General features: G+C 40.6%; 1 protein-coding gene across 1 annotated transcript in view; it reads left to right on the forward strand.

Moving 5' to 3' along the window:
* The first annotated feature begins 228 nt into the window (after nt 1-228).
* Nucleotides 229-27634, forward strand: part of CDH2 (cadherin 2) — a 389823-nt gene continuing 362417 nt past the window's right edge. The window contains exon 1 of the mRNA XM_089675699.1: nt 229-755. Coding sequence (XP_089531825.1) covers nt 675-755 — 81 coding nt within the window. The 5' untranslated portion in view covers nt 229-674. The remainder of the gene's footprint in view (nt 756-27634) is intronic.

Consider the following 27634-nt stretch of genomic DNA (forward strand, 5'->3'; position numbering starts at 1 on the left):
TGGTGAATGGAGTGTCCTGTGTAGTCTCTCTCTCTGTGAGGTGAATGGAGTGTCCTGTGTAGTCTCTCTCTGTGAGGTGAATGGTGGGTCCTGTGTAGAGTTCTTCTGCTGACCCCTGTCTTTGTCCCTATGAGCAGTGTTAGTAGCACCTGCCTCCCCGGGAGGGCTCACATCTAGAGGGATGCCGGGGATGTGTGGTCCCCTTACACAGGGATTCATCCAGCCAGCGCCTTGTATTGTTATCAGTGTGAGGAGGAGGAGGAGGAGAGAGGGGAGCTGGTTGTGATGCTGCTATAGAGGGAGCGCTGTGCGTGTATCAGGACTCGGCACACGGGGAGCCAGCACTGAGCCGGGGACATCTTCCTCCTCATCCATCGACCTTCTCCGGTACCGGGCGGCGGACAGAGCGGAGAGGATCTGCAGCCTTTTGTATGTAGAGGGACGACCATCATCACCATCCAGCAGCACGCAGCCCGGGGACTCCTCCTGGGGGGTGGGTGGGAACTGCGGGAGGAAATCACCCCCTATGTACAGGGAGCTGTCATTATCTCCTCCGGTCCCCCCGCTCGTCTTATCGCTGTGTGACGAGGAAGAACAGCTCCCGACCGGCCGGACTCTACTGCCATCTGACAGTCCTCAAGCCATCGGAGCCTCAGCCCTCGTCTGTCAACACCATGTGCCGGAGACGGTCCGGAGTCCGCTTCTTGCTGCCCATCGTCTGCATCCAGGCGGCCCTCAGCCTCGTCCTGCACCAGGTAGATATACAGCCACCATCATCACCGTCACCACCATCATCAGCACCGCCAGACATGGCTCTCCGATCCTTCCTCCGTCCTGTCATCTCATCTCTATGGATCGGGGCTTTGTGCCGGCATCCTCATTGTGTCCCCATTGTGTGATCTTCCATGGTGCAGCCTGCTCTGCTCATCGGAGCTCAGCTACCCCTCTCCCTGGGCTGGCTGTCTGCCCTCCTGTCAGTGGTCTCCTGATGGTATTCCACCCCCCACTCCGGTGCTACAGTTATCAGTGCACCCCCTGTCCATGGAGTTCTAGTATCAGTGCACCCCCATCCCTGGAGATCCAGCCTCAGTGCACCCCCCTGTCCATGGAGTTCTAGTATCAGTGCACCCCCCATCCCTGGAGATCCAGCCTCAGTGCACCCCCCTGGCCATGGAGTTCTAGTATCAATGTACCCCCCATCCCTGGTGATCCAGCCTCAGTGCACCCCCCTGTCCATGGAGTTCTAGTATCAGTGTACCCCCCATCCCTGGTGATCCAGTATCAGTGCACCCCCTGTCCATTGTGTTCTAGTATCAGTGTACCCCCCATCCTTGGTGACCCAGCATCAGTGCACCCCCCTGTCCATGGTGTTCTAATATCAGTGTACCCCCCATCCCTAATGATCCAGTATCAGTGTACCCCCCATCCCTGGTGATCCACTATCAGTGTATCCCCCATCCCTGGTGATCAAGTATCAGTGTACCCCCTATTAGTGGTATTCCAGGATCCATATACCCCCTCTCCCTGTCCCTTGTGTGTGTACCCCCCCCCCCCCAATCCCTGGTTTTTCAATGTCAGCGTACCCCTCTGTGGGTGGTGTTCCTGGTTGTGTACACCCCACACCTGGTGTTTTGGGTGTCAGTGTACCCCCTATCCCTTGTGTTTCAGGTGCCATTGTACCCCCTATCCCTGGTGGTGTTAAAGTATCAGTAAACTCCCCTGTCCATGGTGTTCCAGTGTCAGTGCATTCCACTGTCCCTGGTGTTCTAGTATGTATACTCCTCTATCAGTGGTGATCCAGTATCAGTGTACCCCTCCTCTCCCTGGTGTTTCAGTATCTGTGTGTTCCCCTATCCAAAGTTATCCAGTATCAGTGTACCCGCTTATTGGTTGTGTTCCAGTATCTGTATACCCCCCCCCCCACATCCCTGGTATTCCTATATCAGTGTACTCTTGTCTCTGGTATTCCAGTATCCATGTGCCCCCCCCATCCCTGGTTTTCCATTATCAGCATTCTCCCCTATCAGTGGTGTTCCAGCATCAGTGTACCCTCCTTTCAATGGTGTTCCAGCATCAGTGTACCCCCCCTATAAATGGTGTTCCAGCATCAGTGCAACCCCTATCAGTAGCGTTCTAGTATCATGTTCCCACTATCAGTAGTGTTCCAGTAACAGTGTACCCGCCTATCGGTGGTGTTCCAGTATCATGGTCCCCCTATCAGTAGTGTTCCAGTATCAGTGTACTTGCCTATCAGTGGTGTTCAGTGTCATGTACCCCCCCTAACATTGGTGTTCCAGTATTAGTATGCCCCCCTATCTGCAGTATTCCAGTATCATGTAACCCCTCTATTAGTAGTGTCCCAGTGTCAGTGTGCCATGATCTTTGTATGTGAAGCCCCCACAATGTGCTGCATTGAGCCCCTTGCCTACTTCCCTGTAACCCTTGCCTTGCTGCCAGGTCCTGTAGGCCTCTGGGGGTCAGTAACTTGTAATGAGCACAATTTGTCCCCATAGTATTGACTTACACCTCCCACACACCTGCTATTAGCCTTAACTGTCACTGGGGTAGGCTCAGCTATAATTTATTTCCGCTAGGGCCACTATTAGATCTTGCAGACATTTAGAAAAGGCAGACATCCAGGCAGAGCAGGACACTTACTGTTTATGTCTGGAGTTTGTGTCACACTTGTCCCTCTGTCTACAGCGCTGTTCTAGCATGTCGGGCCTTAAATGTCAGCCATAGGTCATCTCCAGGTTGGGGTGTCACTTATCGTTCAGGAACAGGGGGGCTGTTGGAGCGTGTAGAGTGCATGCATGCCTGGTTAGAAGAGGACATGTTAGAGAGCAGATCAGGCACACATGGGAAGGAGTGAACATGATACCTGATATTATATATCCTGCTTACATACACCTTGTTCTTTTTTTTTTTTGTTAATCCGCTCAACATTTACATGATTTCCAGCATATCGGTTGTCATGTAAATTGCAGCTTGTCGGCTCGTATTTTGCATGCTTGTCGGCCACGTAATACTTTTAAAGGCTGCGACTCATTTCGTTGGAGTGCCACCTCGTAAACCCGTGGGGTAACCAAACACCAGAAGTGCCTTTGTGTCACCATGGCAATTGAAGGGATTACAACACAATCTGGTTTAGCTTCCCCCAGGGATAGATATGCCTGCAGTACATTTATAAGCATCCTCCATCGACACCTTTGGAGCACTACATTGCAAATAGAAAAGAAAGGCCGACCGGAATAAAACCTTCAAAATAATAATATTAACAATATTGCTTCCTGTAATGTGAGGGCACATGAAAAAGCAGGCTAAATTATAACTGTGATCAACTGCAGCACAGATGGTACAGCTCACCATTGCTTAATACTATTTTCTGGGAGCAGGAGATATTCAAGCCTTATCTAAGTCCTATCAAACCCTATCTAACGCTCCTCTTTTGTATAGCTTTACATTAGAGCAAATTCCCAGTTGGCGTTGTGGAATATAATAAAGCTGTGTAGAAATTCGGCTTGTGTCAATGGTGGAGACCACGGCCGTTCCCATGATTAGGATGGCCTTTCGCATTTCTATGGGGAGGAGGTCCAAAGGCTAACTGACTACCTCTTTGTGTGTGTGGCGGGCATGTTTAGCAGTGAAGAAATTCTTTGTGTGATTTTACATGGTGACAATAGGGAGGTGGGAGTGGTGTCTAGAGAGGTACTTAGCCTCATCAGTTGACGTATTATTTATTATCATCTTTTTTGGTTTCCACGCCTATTCTAATGTATTGTTGTGTTTCTTTTTTTGTTCTGTTTTTTATTTTTATTTTTTTTATTTGTTTTTTTCCTCTGTGCATCTGTCCTCCCTTCATCTTACCTTCTGTTTCTGTCACTCTTTCCCCAGCCTCATTTTCCTTTTCCTTTCAATGCTCATTTCAGTTCAGTTCTTGCATCTCTGCTGAGTACTGTCCATGGTGTTTAAACTGGAGCCAGCCGAGCCGTGGGGATTACTTACAGTCTGCCTCCAGGTTTTACAGTCTGTAAGCCATAATGTGCTGACTGGCTTCCTGCTTTTATGGTCTCTCGCTTTCTCTCTCTCTCCACATTGTGTTTCTGCAAAATGAGAATGATAGAAAAAGTCACAAAAGTCATCTTGTAGCTCTCTATGGAGGAGACCAGAATTCACCCAACTAGCCTTTTGCTTCTTTTTGAGGTGTACGCTAGCCCTAGACATTCCTCTTATGAGAAGTGATTTAAACAAGCCACTGTAACCACATATTCCTCAACAAGAAGTCGCTAAGCTAACCCACTAACCCCAGCTATTTCCCCAATGACGAGGGAATAAACTTCTTCAGTCTTGACTGCAGTTCCCAATGTGATGAATGTGTGCAGTGCGGTGTGCTGCACAGTGCTGTATATGCATTGCCTTGGTTTTGCTTCTTGTTTGGATGATGTGATATCGTCACATTGGAGTTATTGCTATACCCTTCTTTTTTTAGTTGCTACAATGTAAAAGTATACGTATTAAAGAATTGCATTTGCATCCTGGAGTGAGAAGGACCAGCCTACAATAGGTGTTACTGTTACATCCTTTTTACTTAATTGGTGTCATAAATATAAAGGTTTGTCCAAAGTGTTCCCTTCGCATTATGGAGAGAAGGGCCAGTCTATATTAGTTATTACTGTTATACCCTTGCTTTTTTAACTTCTACAGTAAATATAAAGCTAAATGTATTAAATAATAGCATATGCATCCTGGAGAGATAAGGACTGGTCTATCATAGGTGTTACTGTTAAACCCTTCTTTTCTTAATTGGTGTAGTAAATATGAAGGTTTGTCTAAAGTGTTCCCTTCGCATCATGGAGAGAAGGGCCAGTCTATAATAGTTATTACTGTTATACCCTTGCTTTTTTAACTTCTACAGTAAATATAAAACTAAATGTATTAAAGAATAGCATATGCATCCCGTAGAGAGAGAAGGACTGGTCTATAATAGGTATTATTGTTACATCCTTCTTTTCTTAATTGGTGTAGTAAATATAAAGGTTTGCCTAAAGTGTTCCCTTCGTATCATGGAGAGAAGGGCCAGTCTATATTACTTATTACTTTTATACCCTTGTTTTTTTACTAGAAAGCTATATGTATTAAATAATGGCATTTGCATCCCAGGAGAGGACCCCGTCTATAATAGTTATTACTGTTACATCCTTCTTTTCTAATTGCTATAGTAAATATAAAGGTTTATCTATTAAAGTGCTGCATTTGCATCATGGAAAGAAGGAACAGTCTATATTAGGTATTACTGTTATACTCTTCTTTTTTAATTGCTATAGTAAATATAAAGGTTTGGCTATTAAAGCATTGCAGTGCACCCTGGGGAGAGAAGGACTGGTCTATATTACAGTTGTTAGGCCTTACTTCTTTGCCTTATCTGCTGTTAGTAAATTTCAATTCCTTGCCCATGTTACTCTAGTCTATAGATGTAAAGGAATTTAAATGGGAGTTGTTTCTCATGTCACCAAATAAGATTCTTTCGCGTTCAGACCTATTCAAAAACAGCTGTGCAATCTGATTGGATGCTTTGGCTAATACCCCCTCCCCCTCCATTCAGCATACTCTCCTCTTTTATAGAAAACCCCAATTGTGTACATGCAAGAGGTCTGCTGTTTTTAATGAGCGATGCCTTCACACTTTGGAGAGACTCAGGGAGATTTGTCCAGCAGATATAGTTTAACGGTTTGCAGCATTGCATAGCAAGTGAATACATTGGGATACATTAGTTTGAATATGATAAGGAATGCAATCAATCTGTTTTGAATAAAGAAATGTGCTGTAGAGTATGTGACATTTTATTCGTGTGGATTTAATGTGAGAAGGTGACAGCTTGTTGGGAGATTTTCGATAAGCTCTTGTGCAGGGTAAGTTTAACATTTGAAGGCAGGGAAGCAGGAAATGGGCTTGTGTTTCATCGGTATCGGGGGCATCTGTAGTGTTACAGCTGTGGAATTTCATTTCCCCTCTGTGTTTTCCTCTGCACGCTGGCATGTGTCATTTAACATTTTGTTTTGCATTACAGGTGTATAATTGATTTATGTGCTATGGCATTCTTGATTCTTTTTGTAAATATTATGTGTTAAGAGATGGAACACAAGGAAAAATAAAAATAAAATGCAGCCTCAGTTGTTTATTTTGTTTAAGGGCTCGTTCAAGTCAGCGGACAGGTTATACCACAGATGCTGGCATGCAGAGCGGTGCCAATGCATTGTAAATGACACATCACACTGTTTGTTTTTCTTTATTTTCAACTTTATTAAAATGTCACAAAATGACATTTTATAATACACTGCAGCAAGTTGGAATGCAGTGTACAGCCAGTTGCAGGGGCGTAATAATTTGCTGATGACAGATAGATCTTGAGTAAAATGTTTTGTAAAGACCTTGCGTAAACAGTCAAATAGGCGCATAAAGGTGCCTAAGCATATAGACGAGTAAAATTCTTCATTGTCAGTGTTGTAATATACTCATGTAAACATGCTTATAGACAAGTAAACATACATATGCAAGTAAATTACTTCACTCAAACACAAAATATTCTATTTTTGTTTTATGGCTCTGTACTCATTACTGTATTACTGATCTTTACTCAGCTGTGTGTATTGTTCCATAGACAACAATGCATCTCATCTCAAATCAGTAAAAAAAAAATGCTGTGTTATTTTTACTCCCCTGTGCAAGAGGCCTACCATTCCACAGCACACTGCAATGAAAAAAAGTAGAGGGTATGCTGCTTTTTTTCAGCGTGGCGCTGCAGTGTGAACTGAACCCGTATAACTCAAAGCAAACTGCTGTGTCTGTGTGTTGGGATTACGGCAGCCCAGCCCATATGGTATGAATGGGCCCTAAGATATACTCTACACTGTGACATGAGAGGAAAAAAGTGATGCCTAAAGTACCACTCCCTATTCAAAATTTTTTGATGTAGGTTGCCAGAAGTAATTTCTCCTATACTGTATATTTTTTTTTTATTGATGAAGAGCTGTCTCATGTCTCAGAAAGTCAGATTCCTGTTTCATTTTCCTATATTGGAAACCTAGTAGACAATAAATAATTGAGGACCTTTCTATTCTCAGGCACTTAAACTGCTTTACAGCTGCCCTATAGCAGAAATACTGCTACAGGGGTGCTCAAAACCACGTACATATACAGTGGGGATCGAAAGTTTGGGCACCCCAGCTAAAAATTTGTATTAATGTGCATAAAGAAGCCAAGGAAAGATGGAAAAATCTCCAAAAGGCATCAAATTACAGATTAGACATTCTTATAATATGTCAACAAAAGTTAGATTTTATTTCCATCATTTACACTTTCAAAATAACAGAAAACAAAAAAATGGCGTCTGCAAAAGTTTGGGCACCCCAGCTAAAAATTTGTATTAATATGCATAAAGAAGCCAAGGAAAGATGGAAAAATCTCCAAAAGGCATCAAATTACAGATTAGACATTCTTATAATATGTCAACAAAAGTTAGATTTTTTTCATCATTTACACTTTCAAAATAACAGAAAACAAAAAAATGGCGTCTGCAAAAGTTTGGGCACCCTGCAGAATTTATAGCATGCACTGCCCCCTTTGCAAAGCTGAGACCTGCCAGTGTCATGGATTGTTCTCAATCATCGTCTGGGAAGACGAGGTTATGTCAATCTCAAAGGTTTTAAATGCCCAGACTCATCTGACCTTGCCCCAACAATAAGCAGTTGTCTAGAAAACTGAAATTGAAAATAGTTGACACTCACAAAGCTGGAGAAGGCTATAAGAAGATAGCAAAGCGTTTTCAGATGTCAATATCCTCTGTTCGGAATGTAATTAAGAAATGGCAGTCATCAGGAACAGTGGAAGTTAAAGCAAGATCTGGAAGACCAAGAAAAATATCAGACAGTACAGCTCACAGGATTGTGAGAAAAACAATTCAAAACCCACGTTTGACTGCACGATCTCTCCAGAAAGATCTGGCAGACACTGGAGTTGTGGTACACTATTCCACTATAAAGAGATACTTGTACAAATATGGTCTTCATGGAAGAGTCATCAGAAGAAAACCTCTTCTACATCCCCACCACAAAAATCATCATTTGAACTTTGCAAATGAACATATAGACAAGCCTGATGCATTTTGGAAACAAGTTCTGTGGACCGATGAGGTTAAAATGTAACTTTTTGGCCAGAATTAGCAAAGGTACGTTTGGAGAAGAAGGGGCACAGAATTTAATGACAAGAACCTCTGTCCAACTGTTAAGCATGGGGTTGGATCAGTCATGCTTTGGGGTTGTGTTGCAGCCAGTGGCACAGGGAACATCTCACGAGTAGAAGGAAAAATGGATTCAATAAAATTTCAGCAAATTTTGGATGGTAACTTGATGCCATCTGTGAAAAAGCTGAAGTTAAAGAGAGGATGGCTTCTACAAATGGATAATGATCCTAAACACACCTCGAAATCCACGGGGGATTACATCAAGAGGCGTAAACTGAAGGTTTTGCCATGGCCTTCACAATCTCCTGACCTCAACATAATTGAAAATCTATGGATAGACCTTAAAAGAGCAGTGCGTGACAGACAGCCCAGAAATCTCAAAGAACTGGAAACCTTTTGTAATGAAGAATGGGCAAAGATACCTCAAACAAGAATTGAAAGACTCTTGGCTGGCTACATCATCTGTGAAAAAGCTGAAGTTAAAGAGAGGATGGCTTCTACAAATGGATAATGATTCTAAACACACCTCGAAATCCACGGGGGATTACATCAAGAGGCGTAAACTGAAGGTTTTGCCATGGCCTTCACAATCTCCTGACCTCAACATAATTGAAAATCTATGGATAGACCTTAAAAGAGCAGTGCGTGACAGACAGCCCAGAAATCTCAAAGAACTGGAAACCTTTTGTAATGAAGAATGGGCAAAGATACCTCAAACAAGAATTGAAAGACTCTTGGCTGGCTACAAAAAGCGTTTACAAGCTGTGATATTTGCAAAGGGGGCAGTACAAGATATTAACTCTACAGGGTGCCCAAACTTTTGCAGACGCCATTTTTTTGTTTTCTGTTATTTTGAAAGTGTAAATGATGGAAATAAAATCTAACTTTTGTTGACATATTATAAGAATGTCTAATCTGTAATTTGATGCCTTTTGGAGATTTTTCCATCTTTCCTTGGCTTCTTTATGCACATTAATACAAATTTTTAGCTGGGGTGCCCAAACTTTCGATCCCCACTGTACATGATTTTGCATTCCCAGGTAGGGGGCATGTGAGAACCCACCCGGGCTGCTGTTCACGGCCTTGGCTGTCAATCACCAGGTCCCAGCCGGTGATTACTCACCTGCAGCGGCTGATTGCCGAGTAATACTGATGGGGGGAGAGAACTATATGTAAACAATATTGCGCCGTATTGCGAAAAATGGCCTGGTCAGGAAGGGGGGTAAATCCTCTGGAAGGCAACTGGTTAAAGGATATGTGAACTTAAAAAATAATAAACAGGACCCACAGCCTCCACAGACAAAAGGTAATTAGTAATAGTCTCTGTTATTCACATTTTTAAAATTGATTGCTAAATAATTAACAATAAACAAAAAAAAAATAAGCCATTTTGCTGCTTCAAGGTGGTGGGGGTGCTTTCGCAGCTTTTAGAATCTTTGTGTTCCTATGTATTTTTCATGCCAGGGCAGAGCTGGGACTGGCCATAGAAAAAAATATGTGCCTGGAGCATGCACAGAGCTGAAGATGGAGACTGGTTAGAATGACTGTTATTCTCGGTAGACCTGTTCTCAGCGTAGCACATGCGCTACAGTGTGAAGACAGCTTGGAGCACCAGAGGTCATAAATAGTGGAGTGACCATGGAGTAAAGAGCCTGTTATTTTTCTTTCTTTATTTTTGCTCTGATCAGATTACTATTCTAAAATATCTTTGTGCCTGCTGAATAAACTGTGCACATGTCCCCCTTTTTTGTCTTTTTGCTGGTTCCGTCTACAAGTGATTTCTTTAATACATTGCTCCAGACAGTAATCCTATTATTATTATTATACAGGATTTATATAGCGCCAACAGTTTGCTCAGTGTTTTACAATATAACGGGAGACAATACAGCAACAATACAGTTCAATACAGGAGGAATAGGAGGGCCTGATCCTGGGAGCTTACAATCTAGGATATTAAAACCACTGATTCTTATTTTATATTTTAAAATGTAAATACTGCTTTTTTATTAACCTGGTCATGTAAGCATATACAGCGATAGAGAGGTGTAGAGCGGAGGTGAGAGTGCCCTGCAGCACTGTTCCTGTTGCCTTTATCAGGCTGAAGCCTGGGATTTTTTCTTTATGAATGGGAGCTTTCTTTGTTCTTTTACGTGCTAGCACTAGATGTGTCTGCACGTATTGCTGATGTACATTTCAAGAGTGAGCAGAAGAGACAGTTGGGCTATGTAATGCGAAAGTAGCCACTCTCAGATGCAGATGTGCAATTTTAAAATTTATTCTTAAGTCCTTATCGCCAACCCCTTGCATTCCTTTAAATGGCCCTTTATGCCCAGATGGCAGAACTGACTTCCCGATCTCATGATCAGTATCAACCAGTAACCAATTCCTACAGCTTCCGAACATGACAAGGGACCGAGAGCTGTCTATGACAGCTTGGTCACTGTGCTGGGAGGGTGCAGAGAGTGCACTATCAGCATAGAAATCCTCGGCCATCCATGGAAGCATATGTGGACTGTGTAGGTGTTAAAGACCACATGCTTTGCTGCTGCACATATGTGTTACGTGGGTGGCAAGAGATTATGGTTGTGCTGTCTGAAGCTCAAACTATTAAAGGCGCAGATAGATAAGGTATAGAATCTAAATAATTTTTTTCAACTTGGGTTTATTGTCAGCTTAACGCATAACTAAGCTGCTGAATGAATGCCTCAACCCTTCCCAGGTATCTAGGACCTGACAGAGAACGGCGCCGCGTGTGCGCACATGTGGCAAATTTCTGGAAGAATGCCACTATACTGCCTGGTGGCAGTTGTGCACATGTGCAGAAATCCGCCATGCATGTGCAGATGCGCTGCAGAGTTGTTGCTTACTAACACACTGCCTCCTGGGATAACTGTAATGTAACAATCCCAGGAGGCAGTGGTGCCCAGTCTAGGCCTTGCAACACAGAGAAGATCTGAAAAGTAAAAAATAGAATTTTATTTTACATTTTGTGTTAAAAAGAGGTTGATGCAGTTAGGTTTATTTCATTTTAAACATATGAGGCTAAATTAGACAATCCTATATTTAATACATCACTGCAGTAAGAATTTTATGATATTTAAAAACAAGCTTTGCAATTGTGTATAGGATTATTTCTGCAACATTTCAACAACCACAGCTCCAGAATATGTTAATATAGTACATGCCTTCTAATTGACTTCCCTAATGACAATAATACATCATTATCTAAAGAAAATCAATGCAGTATTATTTGCCTGGATTTGAGACGCAATTGCATCCATCCATAAAGTTGAAATTTTGAAAGTTATGCACTAAAGTAGTCATTTTAACTGGAGCAGTGACATTGTATTCACATCAAATATTCAGTCATCTAAAGGAGAATTAAAAATTAGGTGATTCCTTTATGTTTGATTTGGTTTTGAATACAGTTTTGTTTAGAGTAATAAAAAGTGGGAAACTTTTTTTTTGTGTCTATTATTCTGAAAATTGTTACTGAGGTGCCATTATGTGTCTTGTTTTACGCAGGTTTTGTTTTTGCCTCTGTACTATGGGCAACACAGATTTATTGGGGTTGATTTACTGAAAAAATAGAAAGTGTTTTCTTTGTAAAGTGAATGTTCAGTTAGCTTAGTGAATAAGATTAGGATGTGTTCACCTCAGTCATCCAATCATATGCAATCAAAATCCTGTTTTTTTATTGTTCACAAGACTGGGTATTCCACTTTGTTTTAGTCTGGATAGACAGAAAGAGTAGGAACCTTCATCAGGTTTTTGTTGCTGCTTTGTTCCTGATGGGGAGACTTTGCCTCACTAGTTATCTTAGGCTGCATTCACACTTTCATAGCAGGAACAAGAGTCTCTGCTCGCAATTTTGTTGAGCGATTTGCATACAATTTCGCATGTTGCACATAGGGCAGCCTATTCATATGATGGGTTGTCCTATGCGCTTTTGTCACCCAAAAAGAAGCTCATACTCCTTCTTGGGTGACAAGCTTGGTGCGTTATTAAAAACTGCTTTATGCTGTGATCACCATATGATTGTGTTGCGAGGCGATTGAGGCAGAATTGAGTCATGCTTGGGATGCCATTAAGGAATATTGGCACCCAAAAGCACGTTGCACATTCTGCTGCGATTTTGGTTGTGAGTAGAATCGCAACGATTCTGCCCACAGCCCCAAATCTCGAGATGTGCCTTAGGGACCATGAAGGAAGAGGGGGGAACAGTTCTTATTCTTCAGTAACCTGCATAAAACCATAAAAATGTATTATGTACTTGTCTTACTCTATAAGAGAAGACTCTTCATGAAAAATGTAAGGTTTACTTTCCTGCCAGCCCCCTCCGCCCAAAGAAAATTAGCTGTAAAATATAAACATAATATGCTAAAAACCTCATCCTGGCTTCTGACAGTTCCAGGAGGCATAGGTGACATCGCTGCACCTCACCATGGTCTCCTGGGATAGCTGAGCACTTGAAAATTTGCAAGAACGTGCCCCAGCCCTTTGAGAGGTGCATTTCCATGGGATTTCGAGTGCTCAGGAGGTGACAGTGAGGTCATCTTCATGGAATCAAATGCGTTGAAGCCAAGTTTAATGTGATTTTTTTATCTTTCCTTTTTATTACAGTCTTTTTTTTTTTCTGAAGATAATTTGGTTAGGCAGTGGGTGGCTGGTAGGAAAGTGGACCTTCCATTTGCATGGAAATTCTGCTTTGAGAATGAACTCTCAAAGGTGAACTCCAGCCTAACACATATGTACGGAAGCTGGTTTACCTTCCCAAGGATTTCTATTTCTGTCCATTCAACCCTTAGATAAACCTAGCTCTGCCACACTATACAACCTTGTCTGGCAGGGGAGGAGGTCTTATTTTTTTTTCCTGCTACAGTTAAAGCAGAACTTCAAATAAAAGTTCCACTTATACTGCTTCTCTCTCCCTCCTTTACCACTCTTGCAACATTTTGTTTTCCGGAGTGGGTACCCTTTTCTGACAGGTACCCCCTTCTGCCACAGTGAGCTCTACTGTGGACTGCAAGAGGCTGATAACAAAACAGATTCAGGTACTTACACTGCTTACATGAAAAATACATTTACTGATGTATTATTGAATATAAAGTTGCATTCATTTGTGTCTTTTATATCTGCATGCTGCTCAGCTTTATCAATAATAATTCATTTTTAATTCAGTTGCATGTTCCTCTTTTCTTCTACCACGGTGCCTTGTTTAGGTCCAATATATGATAAATGTAATGTTTCACTATTAGATAGTTTTTTTTGTATTACATTTTGTCTTACAGTTAGAACAGTAAATAATTGCCCTGCTTATTTTCAAACACTAGTTAGAATAGAAATTTTTCTGCTGCCCCATTTCTAACGATATCCTAAACTAAAACACGTTTTGATTGGAGTTGGGATTTATAGATGAATTCAAGGTATAGATTTTTTTCTACATAGCTACATTGATCCAGGTTTTACAGTGTAACTATGCACATAGCATGGCTGATGCACCTGGATGTTGGAATGAATGAAAAGTGTTCTCTGAATGGACAAGGTAGAGAGGCAGGACCAGGGGCGGACTGACAACTCATGGGGCCCCTGGGCAATAGGGGATCATGGGGCCCCTGTGTCCTTGCCCAAGCTCAAAAAAGCCTATGAAAAAGGTACCGGGGCATCTCATGGGGCCCCCTACTGACCCCAGGCCCTCGGGCAGTGCCTGAGTTTCCAAATGGTCAGTCCGCCCCTGGGCAGGACATCCTTTAAGAGAATTCTCTGAATTTCACGCTGTGTTCAGAATGCAGCAGGCCAGTTATTCGGTGCAGTACCTGGAATTAGTAGAGATCACTGGAGTAGTGGTGTCTTCTTCAGCAATTTCCATCTTCCAGGGGGATCTGCCAGTTATGGTATATAAATAGCTACATTAGACCAAGCTTGACCAACTTCACTATGTATAAAATATACTTTTGCGTATATACATGAAAATATGACTTGGGAGTGTGACAAAGGTGGTCTTTGACTTTTAGTTAAAACGTGTTCCTTGTTTTTGGAAATATGAAGAGACAGATACTTTTGAGTTTTTGTGTGAGTGAAAATTTCCATTTAGTAAATGTAAGGAAGGACTTTAGGATTAAAACGTCAGAAATAATAAGCGCTGTTGATGTCAGAAGTGCTCATTAACGCCTCCTGAGGGGCTGATGTCTTGCTTGACTGTCATATTTGGCAATGGTATTGGACCACCATTGGACCAGTGATGGCCAGCCTTACATAGACAAGGTTCTTGTATTAGCACACAGTTAGCTCTGGACATGAGTCATGACCAAGGATCTTTAGAGCTTGCTGCTGTGACTTTTTCATTTAATTTCCAAGGTTTGAAAATCAGCGTACACACTCTACAAGCATTTTTCAGCATGATTTATAATCGTTTTTAAAGGTTCTTTTCAGGGGGGTGTTTCCTTTTCTGCATCATTGTGAAATATTTTGTCAGTTTATGCAACAATAAAATGAATGCCTTCAACTACATTCCATATTTCAAAATTTGTAGAAGGAAAGCATTAGCCGATGCATTTTTCAAGATAGGAAAGTAAAACCAATTAGTGTAAAATGCAAGCTTTCTTTTGTCATACTAAATACTTGGGAGAAAGTATGTTAAAATGTAAGTGAAAGGGCATTGTAAGGTTGCCTGCTTTCTGGATTAAAGTCTTGGTCTGGCGATTTCCATGGTGATGGTAGCAGGGGAGGAGAACTGCAGCTCTTCAGCTTCTGTACTATGGAGAACAATGCATTCCACAAGCTCATCTGTATTAGTTTCATTGTGCCATTTACCATAATCTTTGTGTTTGTTTAATAAGCGGTTAGGCCCAGTCCTCCTACACAACATGGTACAGGGTTTTGTTTGTTGTGTAATATGCTCATGTTTCTCATGTACATTACGATATTCACCTTGATGTTCATTTATTGGTTGTATTTGCATTCCTAATCATGTATTTGTCTTCCTAATCATGCTGCATACTGTATATGGATATAATCATTTTAAGATAATTATGTCAGATGATATTTTTGGGGTTGACTGCTTCTTTTGTGTACTCCACAACCTATTTAAATAGGTTCTCTTGATAAAATTATTATTGCATTGTTGTACTCAGTCAAGTGACATACTGTATGTACATACTGTAATTTAAAGTGGTATTAAACCCAAAAGCAAAGATTTGTTATATTGCAGCTTATCATAGATGTGATGGCTATCTTCATTTTCTTTTTTAGGCTATCTTTCATCTATACTCATCTGGTGATCCAGCCAGTATGTCTGTTGTTTTTCAAAGGAACAAGTTCTCCAGCAGAATGTATTACTTATTGAGATGACACAAACCATTTAACACTAGCAGAGGTGCTTACATTGATCAGCTTTTATTTATATAAAATATTTATCCCAAAAGGAAAAAAAGTTTGCTATAAATGTTTATAATGTATTAGCTAGAGTTTGGGTTTAATTTGTTAGTGTATTTAAGTCTGCTAGTCCATCTAACACTCCCTTAACTGCAGACTGACAATGCTGCTGTCCGAAGATGCCCCCTGTGTTCCTTCATCCAGAGTGCGGACTCTCTAACCCTAGGTTCCCACCTAATCTTTTTCTGCAGCGTTTTGCATTTTGCAGAAACGCAGTACAGTTCATTTAACATGATTTCCTATGGGACATATTCACATCTCTGCGTTTTCACCCAGTGCATTTTTTTGGAAAGGGTCAGGGACTTTTTTTGGTTCTATAGACTTCAATGGAAATGCTGCAGAAAAGCATGTAGTGCATTTTTGCTGCGTTTTTGCCACTTTTTTATGCGTTTTGAGTTTTAAATCTGCCTAGCAACAAGAAAAATTTAAAAAAATGAATAAAAAATGCATCAAAAACACAGGTGCAAAAATAAAAAAACAGCTCAAACGCAACCTGCATAGGTGTGAACCTAGCCTAATATGGAAGGTGTGTTAATGGCCAGATCACCAGGTGAAAACAGACGGAAAGAAGCCTAAGAAGAGAAAATAGGTGCAGCCACCACATCTAAGGATTGGTAAGCTGCAATATGTTACATTTTTGGTTTTGGGTTTAATACCACTTTAACTGATCAAGAAAATCAGTATTTAAATAGTAGTTCTACTTTCCAGGAAAGGGACCTGCGTTTATTATCACTACATCCATTCAATGCAGCAAGGCTTTTGAGGTTACAGTACTTGTCATAAACCCCTGACCTGATATCACAGGCTAAGCAAACTGCTCAATGCTCCTTCTACATGCACAGAAGTTTGTGACCACCTGACCATTACACCAGTATGAGCTTTTTGAACATCCTGTTCCCAAACCATGGGCATTAATATGAAAATCCCCCCTCCATTGGGATATATTCATGATGTTCATGTGAATTTTGTGCCCATTAAGCCAAAAGAGCATTTGTGAGGTCAGGCACTGACATTGGACAAGAATACCTGACTCTTAAGTGGCAATCCACGTGTTCAGTAGGGTTGAGGTAAGGGCTCTTTGAATGCAACTCGAGTTCCTCCAAACCAAACTTGTCTTTATGGACATGGCTTTGTGTAGAGTAGCATGGTCATGCTGGAACAGAAAATGGTTTTCCTCAAAGTGTTGCTACAAGGTTGAAAGCACAGACGTGGCCAGTATTCCTTTGTATGCTGTAATGTTAACAGTACTCTCACTGGAAACTCCAATAATTTGGAGAGATGTCCACAAGTAGGGCCATAAGGTGTAGGTGTGATCATCAGGTGTCTGCAAACACTTGGCTGTATAGTGTAGTTTAGCTGATTGATAGCCAACATTATTATAGACATCAGGGTCTAAGTACTCTTGATAGAACTGCACAGCAGGAGTTGTCCAGCTAATCATCAGACAGCATAGTGGCCCCCATGAAATAAGAGAAGCCTTTCTAAATTGCAAGGAGAATCCTTTATGTGCTGTAGCATTTTTGCAATTAAGATTTATATGGTCCTGTAAGTCAACTGACCTATGTACAGGCTTGTTCTAAATAAATGGTCACTTTTTTCAGATTCAGTTTAAAATGCCTCTTTGCAGAAACATAATGAAAGGTGCTTTTGTATGGTCATGCAACTCTAAAGTTTACCTTTATATTCCAAGATTATGTTTAGTAATCTTAAAATGGCTATATGCTGATCGTTCATCAGGAACTTGTTGAAATTTGCACAGTGGGTCACCATGTTGCTTTCACTCCGTTTTATAAAAGCCGACTGCGTGACCAACTTTTGACGAAGAAGCCTGCTAGAAAATGTTTAGCTGAAATGCAGCTGCATCTGATAAAATGGCTGATCATCAGAATACAATAGCCCAGCAGGGAGATTCATTTATCTGCACTTTTTTGTATGGACACACAAATCTGTTTGGTCTCTTTCAGCCCAGAGACTATGCCTGAATGGCCAGCCTAAGAGTTTAAAGTAGAAAAACATACAGAGGAGAACTTCAAGGTTATTCAAGTACTATGTGGCTGATACAAAGCAACCTACCTTTCCTATTTTTTGTCTAACCTGCTGATTATGGAGATTATACCCATGGGCAGGAAAGACATTTTGAACATTTCCTGAATGAGATCCATTGTTCTTGATTACCATTGCTAGTTAGCAATTCCTTCCAGTGTTCACTTTTATAAACTAAAAAAAGTATATTGTTCTACTTCTTAACACAGCATGTCATTTGCAGAACTCGGTTATGTCCTTTATTCCATTATTACACCTGTCCAGGGGAGGACTGACCATTTGGACCATTTGGAAACTCGGGCCCCATGAGATGCCCCTGGTACCTTTTTCATAGGCTTTTATGAGTTTGGGCAAGGACACAGGGGCCCCATGATCCCCTATTGCCCCATGAGTTGTCAGTCCACCCCTGCACCTATCTTGAACCTATGCTGAAAGAGAGTAATGCTAGTCAGACATAGGTATATAAACAAAGAGCAGAGTCATAGGCATATGAAGTGGGAAAACATCTCCTTACAATGTCATCCAGGGTCTGATTGGCAGTGGCACCTCTTAATATTCCATATATTGATATGATCCAATTATGTGTAAAGACCATTAAAGGTTATGTTAAAGTGAGTCTAAAAGGTAATTTTTTTAAATTAAAATAAAAAATAGGGTATACTTACATGCTCTGTGCAGTGATATTGCATAGAGCAATCCCTTACCTCTTCTTTGGTGGTCCCCTACTGGACCTGTCTTCTCCTGCATGTGCCCTCATGCCCGTGTGATCTGTGTGCTATGGGGGCACCCGGTCGAGTGTGCTCCTGAGCTGGACAGTGCATGTCCAAAGACACACACAGCACTGGTAAGCAATACTCCCCGCATCCTACTCACATAAGTTTGACTGACAGCAGCAGAAACACATTTGCCATGTTTTATCTCTTTAAAGGACAGAAAAATAGCTGTTTTTTTTCCAGAAATAATGTGCTTCTACTTTCCTGTTTTGAGCTGACAGCACAAAGTCTGTGAAATCCTAAGCATGTGTTGTCAACCCAGACTACTTAATTTTTGATGGATTACAAAAGATGCAGTCCTCTCCTCTTCAACCCCCTCTATCTCCCTCAACTTCATTACCCCATTTTGTGCACAGGAAGTTACTACTTTATAGAATTTCTCAAATTTTTGGCACTTATCGAACAGATAAAGCAAAATACTGTCAATGGTATATTTAGCAGACTGGAATGGAGCAAATAAGAGCAGTTAATAGCTAGGGTTTACATACAGTTTAACCACTTCATGTCCGAACATGAAGTGTTTTTTTTTTACATTGATTTATTTATTACATACCGTTACCCTAGCAGTACAGTGTCACCATAGTGACACTGTAGTACTTGTGGGGGATGATCAGGATTTTTTTTTTTTCACTGATTGCTTTTACAGCCATGCTGGCTGTAAAAGCAATCATTTCTCACTCTCTCTATCTGCATTCCTGCAGCCATTGAGAAATACAGTGTGAGCTGTGACTGGTCACAGCTTATCACATGGTACAAGACTGCTGTGAATGACCTTACACCATGAGATCTCTGTAGTAAATGATGCCAGGAGAATGACATCTTGTTTACTGCTGTGCATGTAATCGCTGATTGGCTAATCAGCGATCACATGGTACTGGGACCGCCCACAGCGGCCCGGTACATCGAATTCCTGTTCCGCTGTGTCCGGTGAACACAGTAAGCACAGATCACGCCACTGCACATTCCCAGGAAGCGTACACGGGTGGCAGATGCAAAGGAACATTTAGAAACGTCCATCTGCAGAAGCGTTGCTCCTGTCCAGATGTTTATGTGCATGGACCAGATGGAAAGAGGTTAAAGCTGATGTTTAGACATGGAACACTATGGAAGCTGGAAAACACTGCAGTAGGCACAACTACTACACTGATCACTGCGAGCATGTGGGCTTACAGCCAAGGGGCCACCCTGCTGCATAGTGGACATGAGGGGTTGCTTGCTTGGCACGGGCACCATCCAGAGAACACTTTGCACTTGGCATGGGACCTGGAAGCAACAATCACTGTAGTAGTATTTTTTTTGCATAGCAGCCAAACAATGACTCTATACATAAATATATATATATATATACGTATATATATATATATACGCATTTATGTTTATTTTTTCCTGTAGTAAAATTGTATGGTATTTTTCACTGTGCATTATTCATTTTGTTGGAGAATTGAGCTGATTGTACTGTTGTTCTGGAAAGGGAATTTCTTGGTAAGGTGAGCTGTTGGCAATGCTCTGACGCAAGTTTAAGTTGATGGTAATTCTTTGTTGCAGAGGTAAGCTGAGGGCAGTGTTTGGAGAACTTAGATGATGCGACTGCTTTATTGATAGAGAACTAAAGCCGGCCACACATAGATCAAAATTCATCCGGTTCTCCAAGGACTGCACAAATTTTGATCCATGTCTGGGCACGCTGGTTGTATAGAAGTTATCTACCGATCGACATCTGTACAACCAGTCTGTCAGATTTTCCTCTCCCATTCAGTGTATTCTGATGGAATACAATACCTCAGTGGGGAGGATTCCGCCACCCACATTGAATGTGTGGATAGAGGGAATTAAGAATTTTTTTCAACCTGCTGGTTGAACAAAAAAAAAAAAATGACTTATCAGTGCTGCGGAAGCTGTTGCTGTGAGTTGATAAGTTGGACTGATGGTCGTGCATTGAGATGGAAACTCATGACCACTGTACTGGTGGAGTGTTATATTAATTGTGCCACTGTGTTGGGGTTTTGGCTGATGGTTCTGCTACATCAGAGAAGGGAGCTGTTGGTACAGCTTTATTGATGGACAGTTAAGTTAATGGTACTGCTATACTGGGGAAATAGGCGGAGGGGCTGTGCCATCTAAGATAGGATCCGAGAGTACTGCTATGTTGATGGAGAGTTCAGGTAACGTGGAACTATAGAAAACATTTTTTTTTTTTCATTTTGGATAGAGTAAGAGAAGGTCATAACGCCTGTCAATTTTTTTTATGCTACTTATGTCCTATTAAGGAGATTTACCTTCACTTCCTGTCCTAAAGCCAAAACAGGAGGTGAGAGGAAATCCCTGCAAATTAGGGTAATCCCTTGGGGCCCTCGGGTCACCAGAACTAGTTTCCCATTTTGTAGATTTCCCCTCTGTTTTCTGGGAACAACCCAAAATTTGAGATTTTCATTTACTCTCACTTTCAATGATAATGGTAACCAGGCAGAGGTAGAAATAGAAATCTAACAGGTGTACTAATGCCTCCATAATCTATCCAAAACTAGAAAAAAAAGTTTTGCCTTTTGTCATATTATAATGTTACTGCTCTGTTGGTGGCTGGACTGCAGAGGTTGATGATACCTGCTCTGTTGATTTAACTGTTAAAGATGTGACGTTAGGCCCCAGTAAGAATTACATAGATGTGAACATAGTTGTACCCTTTAGAGCCCGTTCCCACCATGGTGCAGTGCAGTCAGTTTTTCTGCAAGGACACAACAAAATAAATTGTTTTCTACGTGCCCTGGTCACACCACAACAGTAGTATCGTGCAGGTTTTTTTCTGCGCAGGAATCTTCAATGTGTTTAAAACTCATTAAAGTGCGCATGAAAACTGATATAAACTGATGTCTCTGCAAGTGAAATCTGTGTGTCAGTTTCCATCGGTTTTTCTGCACATATGGTGTGAATGAGGCTTAAGGATAATTAAATGTAAAGTGAAATAGGTATATAATGCAAAAGAGCATGCAAGAATTGAGCTAACTGCTTTTTTTTAAGCTTTGCTGTATAGCCTATTGATTTGTTGTAACTGCCATCTTAGGCAAAAGATGGTGTCAGACTAACAGATGGAAATTTTATTGTTGAGAAATCTAGACAGTTAGTTGTTTGTTAGAAAATATTTTTATGCACTACACCAACTGAATCTGAAATATCTTCTCATAATCTTTTGAAATAATTACACATTCCTTCATGAATGTTGTCAGAAACTTTTTTCACAGACATACAGTTGCAAGAAAAAGTATGTGAACCCCTTGGGATTACGTGGAGTTTTGCATGAATTGGGCATAAAATGTGCTCTGAACGTCATCTAAGTCACAACAATAGAAGAACACAGTCTGCTGAACATAATACTACATAAACATTAGATGTTGCCATGGTTTAATTGCACATAACATGTAAACATTCAGAGTGCAGGGAGGAAAAAGTATGTGAACCTTTGGACTTAATAACTGGTTGACCCTCCTTTGGCAGCAATAACCTCAACCAAACATTTCCTGTAGTTGCAGATCAGACCTGCACAGCGATCTGGAGTAATTTTGGACCACTCCTCTTCACAAAACTGTTTCAGTGTAGCAATATTCTTGGGATGTCTGGTGTGAATCGCTCTCTTAAGGTCATGCCACAGCATTTAGTTGGGTGCACAGACGTCACCACGTACCTGACTCCTATGCAGGGCGAGTACAGGAAGTGTGGGTCCACACGCCGTTCAGGCTGGAGAAAAGTACACACTTAAAGCGATTTGATGTTTTTATATTTGTAAGTGCGCAATTGGCACCAATAAATTTATATGCTTACCAAGGATAAGGCACTATTCCTCTCTCTTTTTCCCTCCTGGCAATACGCTGAGTAATGGAGAAAACAAACAATATCTGTTGGAGGGAGGACCTTACCCAGGACCCATTCACAGCAGAATAGCAGGAGCAAAGAGGAGAACCATTCAGCTTGCTACTCATAGAGGAATACACCAAGTAACTTATTTTATTTTGAGCATTTTATTAGAACATCCAGAATTATGTGAACAGTAAGTTACAGTGAATAGTCCCACCTTGATGGGATCCCACTCATGATTGGACATTTATTAATTATTTACTATTAAGTATATATATTTTGATTTATTTATTCATTTTTGATATACATGTATTTATTTATTTTTTGACATATATATATATATATATATATATATATATATATATATATATATATATTATATACATATTCTTTTTCTTTTTTTCTTGCTATAACAATGAATTATATTTTTTATAATAATGAATTGCATACTTTACATTTGATTAATTAAGGTTAATAATTTATTTTTTAACTACAGAATAAGCTTCAGCTTTAAGTAACTAGCTTTACCTTCTGCGTTAGCAGAACCTACAAACTCCATGTTGGCAGTCTTCATAGTGGGAATCTAAACTAAGTCTCAAGGGTGGTAAAGCTGCTCTACCCTTATAGTACATAAAAAGTATGCACATAGAGACACCCGAATATGAGAAAATAAACAGACTAAACTGGGGCTAGATTGTCTAGTGTATAATTAGAGTAAACATGGTCTTCAGCAAATGTGTGTAATTTACTATTATATATTAAATGATTTGTTTAATTTGAGTAATGATACACATTGAAGCAACATACCAGGTACAAAAATAGGCAGTCTTAAACCTAATGGCTTTTGCAAGTGTACCTTTATTCCTCAGAGATCTTTCTGAGTAATAGACCACAGGGTAGTGATGATAGATATGATGCAGAAAGTGATTTAACTAGACTTATTTCCTAGGAAACCAATGTTATTGCATCAGAGTACACACTAATGGTGTCTACTATGATTGGCAACCACATATTTTTAGATAATTGCCTTAAAAGTTGTAGCCCAGAGGCCCAGACAATGCATGGGCTTATTGCCAGAGCAGAATTACACCAATAATGGTCATATTGGCCTCTGTTCAACAAAAATCTAACATGAACAATCTGTAAATAATATTGTAGTTTTACATTTTGGAAATGTATACTGACACTAACATTCATTACATTTATTGTTTGCTGGTCACACTTAATCATGTGCACTAACAAAAATATTGTATGAAGAGTTTTTGGTGTTGTGTAAAGATTTTCGCTTGGAAGGCAGCCTCTTTCTAAACAAGTAGACCCACCACTGTGGCCCTTGTTGATCAGAGATTTCTTATTGCACTGCAATATTGTGAAGAAAGCCTAAGAAATTCAAGCTAGCCCTGACAGGTACCTGGAAATATCTAAAAACGTGCATTGTCTACCTGGTCTCTGGGACTGTCTATCCTCTCATATACAGTTTATGCATTTATCACCGGTATGAATAAAATGTGATTGTTGTATCATTTATATTGTCCACCCACAAATTTAATAATGCAACGGTACTGTGCACCCACTGTGAAACATAAGATGACACAGTAGGTGCTGTTTATTGCATTTTGGTGGATGAATTGTTCGCGGTAACCTTCCCACATGGATTCATCTTTGAATTGTGTTAACCATGTCATATCACTGCAGTGGAAGAGCAAATAGGACTATTGATTTCTGAGATAGTTTTTACAGTGGCCTTCGTAAATCAAAAAAGTGATTCTGACTGTACTCATATTGACAAAACAGGAGCGGGTAGTCATTCCACAGTCCAGTTTAATTGTGGTGCCTTGTGTAACTAGACTGGCAATAACATGGGACAGTGCTAATAATATCTGTCATACCATTCTCTTTGCTTGTACATACAGAACCAGTGTTTTCTACAGTGCTTTATAAAGAAAGTTGGTTACATGTGCGTCCTGAGAACATATTTTGCAGATAAATGTGTTTGGGAAATGAGAAATTAAGGATTAAGGATTGCCATTTTAAAACATTTCCAAGTAAAAATATTAGTGCTTATCTCTCATGTTTTCATCATTTTCAGAGCATAGTACAGTAAAGCCTTCCTAAAACATTCATGTCTAATTCTATCACATATCCCAAAAATTAGAGGATTGATCCTCATTTTGTGACAGTGGGCAGAGCCATACAAATCATTCCTGTATGCCCTAAACAACCAAATGCACATCAAGAACTTCTTGGGTACCATGTAAATAAAGCCTAATATTATACAGCCATTTATTCCAAACTGCATACAGCTGTTTTAGACTTTTTGGCCATAATCAATGCAGCATATGAAAACCACAGCGTCTATGGAGTAGAACTTTGGACCCCATAAAACATTATAAGCTCTCAACTCTAATCAGTGCATAGTACAGTAGAGCTTATATGGCACACTTAAAAAACTATTGAATGCAACGGCGTTTCATAGCTTCTAATATCTTAGGTGTATGTGTTTTGTGGACAACACCTCTTCTTCAGGACCATGGACGCTAGGGGATTGAACGTGGTGATCACAATGGTATATATACTATAACAGAAGGAAAATGTTACAATCAAAACATAGGAAACATATGTTGGCTGATTTACTAAAACTGGAAAGTGTAAAATCTGGTGCAACTGTGCATGGTAGCAAATCAGCTTCTAACTTCAGCTTGTTCAGTTAAGCTTTGATAATAAAACCTGGAAGCTGAATGGTTTCTATGCAGAGCTGCACCAGATTTTGCTCTCCACAGTTTTAGTAAATCAACCCCATGGTGTATATTACATGTAATAACCAACAACAACAAAAAAAGGTAGATAACCAAACTGTTCAAAAAACTGTCCAATAGTAATAATAATATTGATAATAAAAAAAAATACAGGAAAACAACCAGCTTACCCACAGTAGTGGTAGTACTGTAACTTTTCCATCAAGATCAATAATTCAACTATCAGTCCCTCCCTCAAACCAGGTTACTAGGTGTAATCCTAGACTCTGACCTATCCCTAAATCCAATCACTGTCAAAAGCTTGTAGACTTCACCTCTGTAACATCTCTAAAATTTGCCCCTTTTTAACGACTTTTTAATGAAACCACCAACCTACTCATTCACTCCCTTGTTATCCCTTGCCTTGACTATTACAACTTCCTTCTCATAGGTCTACCTCTCCATAGGCTATCCCCTGTTCAGTCTGTCATGAATGCTGCTGTCAGAATCATCTACCATACCAACCGCTCAGTGTTTGCCATCCCTCTCTGCCAATCCCTCCATTGGCTTCTGATTGCCCAGCGAATTAAATTCAAAATACTAACAACAACATATAAAGCTAATCACAACTGTACCTCGAGCTACATCACCAATTTTGTCTCCAAATATTACCCAAACCATCCTCTCCGCTCCTCTCATGACCTCCGGCTCTCAAGCTCCTTTGTTTCCTCCTCCCATGCTTGTCTCCAGGACTTCACCAGAGCTTCTCCCATCTTCTGGAACTCTCTACCTCAATCTGTCTGGCTATTGTCGCAAACATGCACAACACACAGTGAAGGACGCAGACTCCATTTTGTTAAGAGTACCATTTCTCCCTTATTCTCCTTCCCCCTCCCTTCCTGAGAGGCCCTGCGACATGTGGCCAGTATGTGTGTGAGTTAGGAATGTCACAGGAGGGTCACAGGAGCTGTAAAACCCCCAAGAGAGTTGGAGTCTCTCTGTCCACAGAAGCTGCCAATTGTAACACCTCCTAAGAGATAAGGCAAGCTTTCTCAGGAGTTGAAAGAGATTCTAGCAGATGAAAGTTATAGGAAAATATGAGTTATGGGAGATTTTTGCTCTAAATGAGGCATCCACCCATATTTCCATGCCCTAAGTGGAGATTGGCCCTTGACTACAGAGCCACCCCCCTGCTGGGGACTTTAAAACAGGCTGACAGGCCTAAGAGGAGAGAAGTTGAAGACGTCTCCCATTTTATCATCAATACCACCTAAAGAGACCCGTACCCTTTTGCTCTGAAACTTGGATCTGCTAACCCAGGACTTTGGCAAGTACTTTAACCCTTTCACCTCTCTCTGATATCTCTTTGCTCTGCTATGGTTCTTTGTATATATATATATATATATATATATATATATATCTTTGTTCTGTAAATATTTTTATTGCTCCTGTTTGACCTTTTAGTAATAAATCTTTCTTTCTGAAAGTGTTGAACTGTTTCTATAGCTCTGTATTGCAACTCACGAATTACTGCCTCTAAAAAGACGCTACTGTGTTTGTTTAAACCTCTGTATAACCAGCCTGCGGACCATTTTATACAGACAATTATCTCAATCATTATAGTGTTATAGCTGATAACCCCAAGTTTCCTCTCTCTCTGTACAAAAAGGAGGTGGTGGCAATGTGAAGGGTTAATTGCGTAATTAACCTGACCCAGTAACAATCACTCAGGCTGCCGGTACATCGATCTGTATACATTAGCTGGAAAATCGTTGTGCAGGGTGCAGCTGGGTGTGGCATTGTTACGCACGTCACATCACGGTTTTAGATTGGCTAGTCCTTCGGTCATGAGTTTGGTGAGAAGGTCTGGGGTCTGACGCCGCAACCGTGACAGCTATCCCCTACTCTGGCTGCCTTTAGGTGATCCCTGAAAACTCCTCTCTTCTGGGAAGCCTATCTTGCCTCCAACTAAACGTTTACACTTCCATCAGCTCATCCCCTACAATTATAACCTTTTGTACCACTTGCTCCACCCTATTAGATTGTAAACCCTGATGAGCAGGGCCCTCTTAACCCTCTTGTTTTTATTGTATTGTAACTATACTGTCTCCCTTTATATTGTAAAGCATTGCACAAACTGTTGCCGCAATATAAATCCTGTATTGTAATAATACTGTGCACATAAGTCTACACAAACGCACCACAATAAAAAAAGGAATGACAAAAGCATATATACCCAAGGAAGGGGCCGAGAGAAGGAAGAGGAAAAAAATAAACCACTGTGCAGAAAAAGTATGGACTTGGACATTCTTTTAAAAAAGAGTTTGATGCATTATTGAATGTAAAAATATAACTATATATTACTATTTATATATAATAACACCAGGCTTCTTGAGGGATCAAGAAAGAATTTTTTTTCTCCTCATGAGTAAATTGGATCATGCTTTATTGGGTGTTTGTTAGTCTTCCTCTGGTTCAACTGTGGCTATAGGATTGTGTATAAAGAGGTTTTTTATTTGTTTGTTTTTTTCAATTGGTAGAATGAATTAGACAGATTTGTGTCT

This window comes from Staurois parvus, unplaced genomic scaffold, assembly GCF_062004578.1.
Source record: "Staurois parvus isolate SC_StPar_1 unplaced genomic scaffold, SC_StPar_1.0 ptg000157l, whole genome shotgun sequence".
In the NCBI taxonomy this organism is placed as follows: Eukaryota; Metazoa; Chordata; class Amphibia; order Anura; family Ranidae; genus Staurois; species Staurois parvus.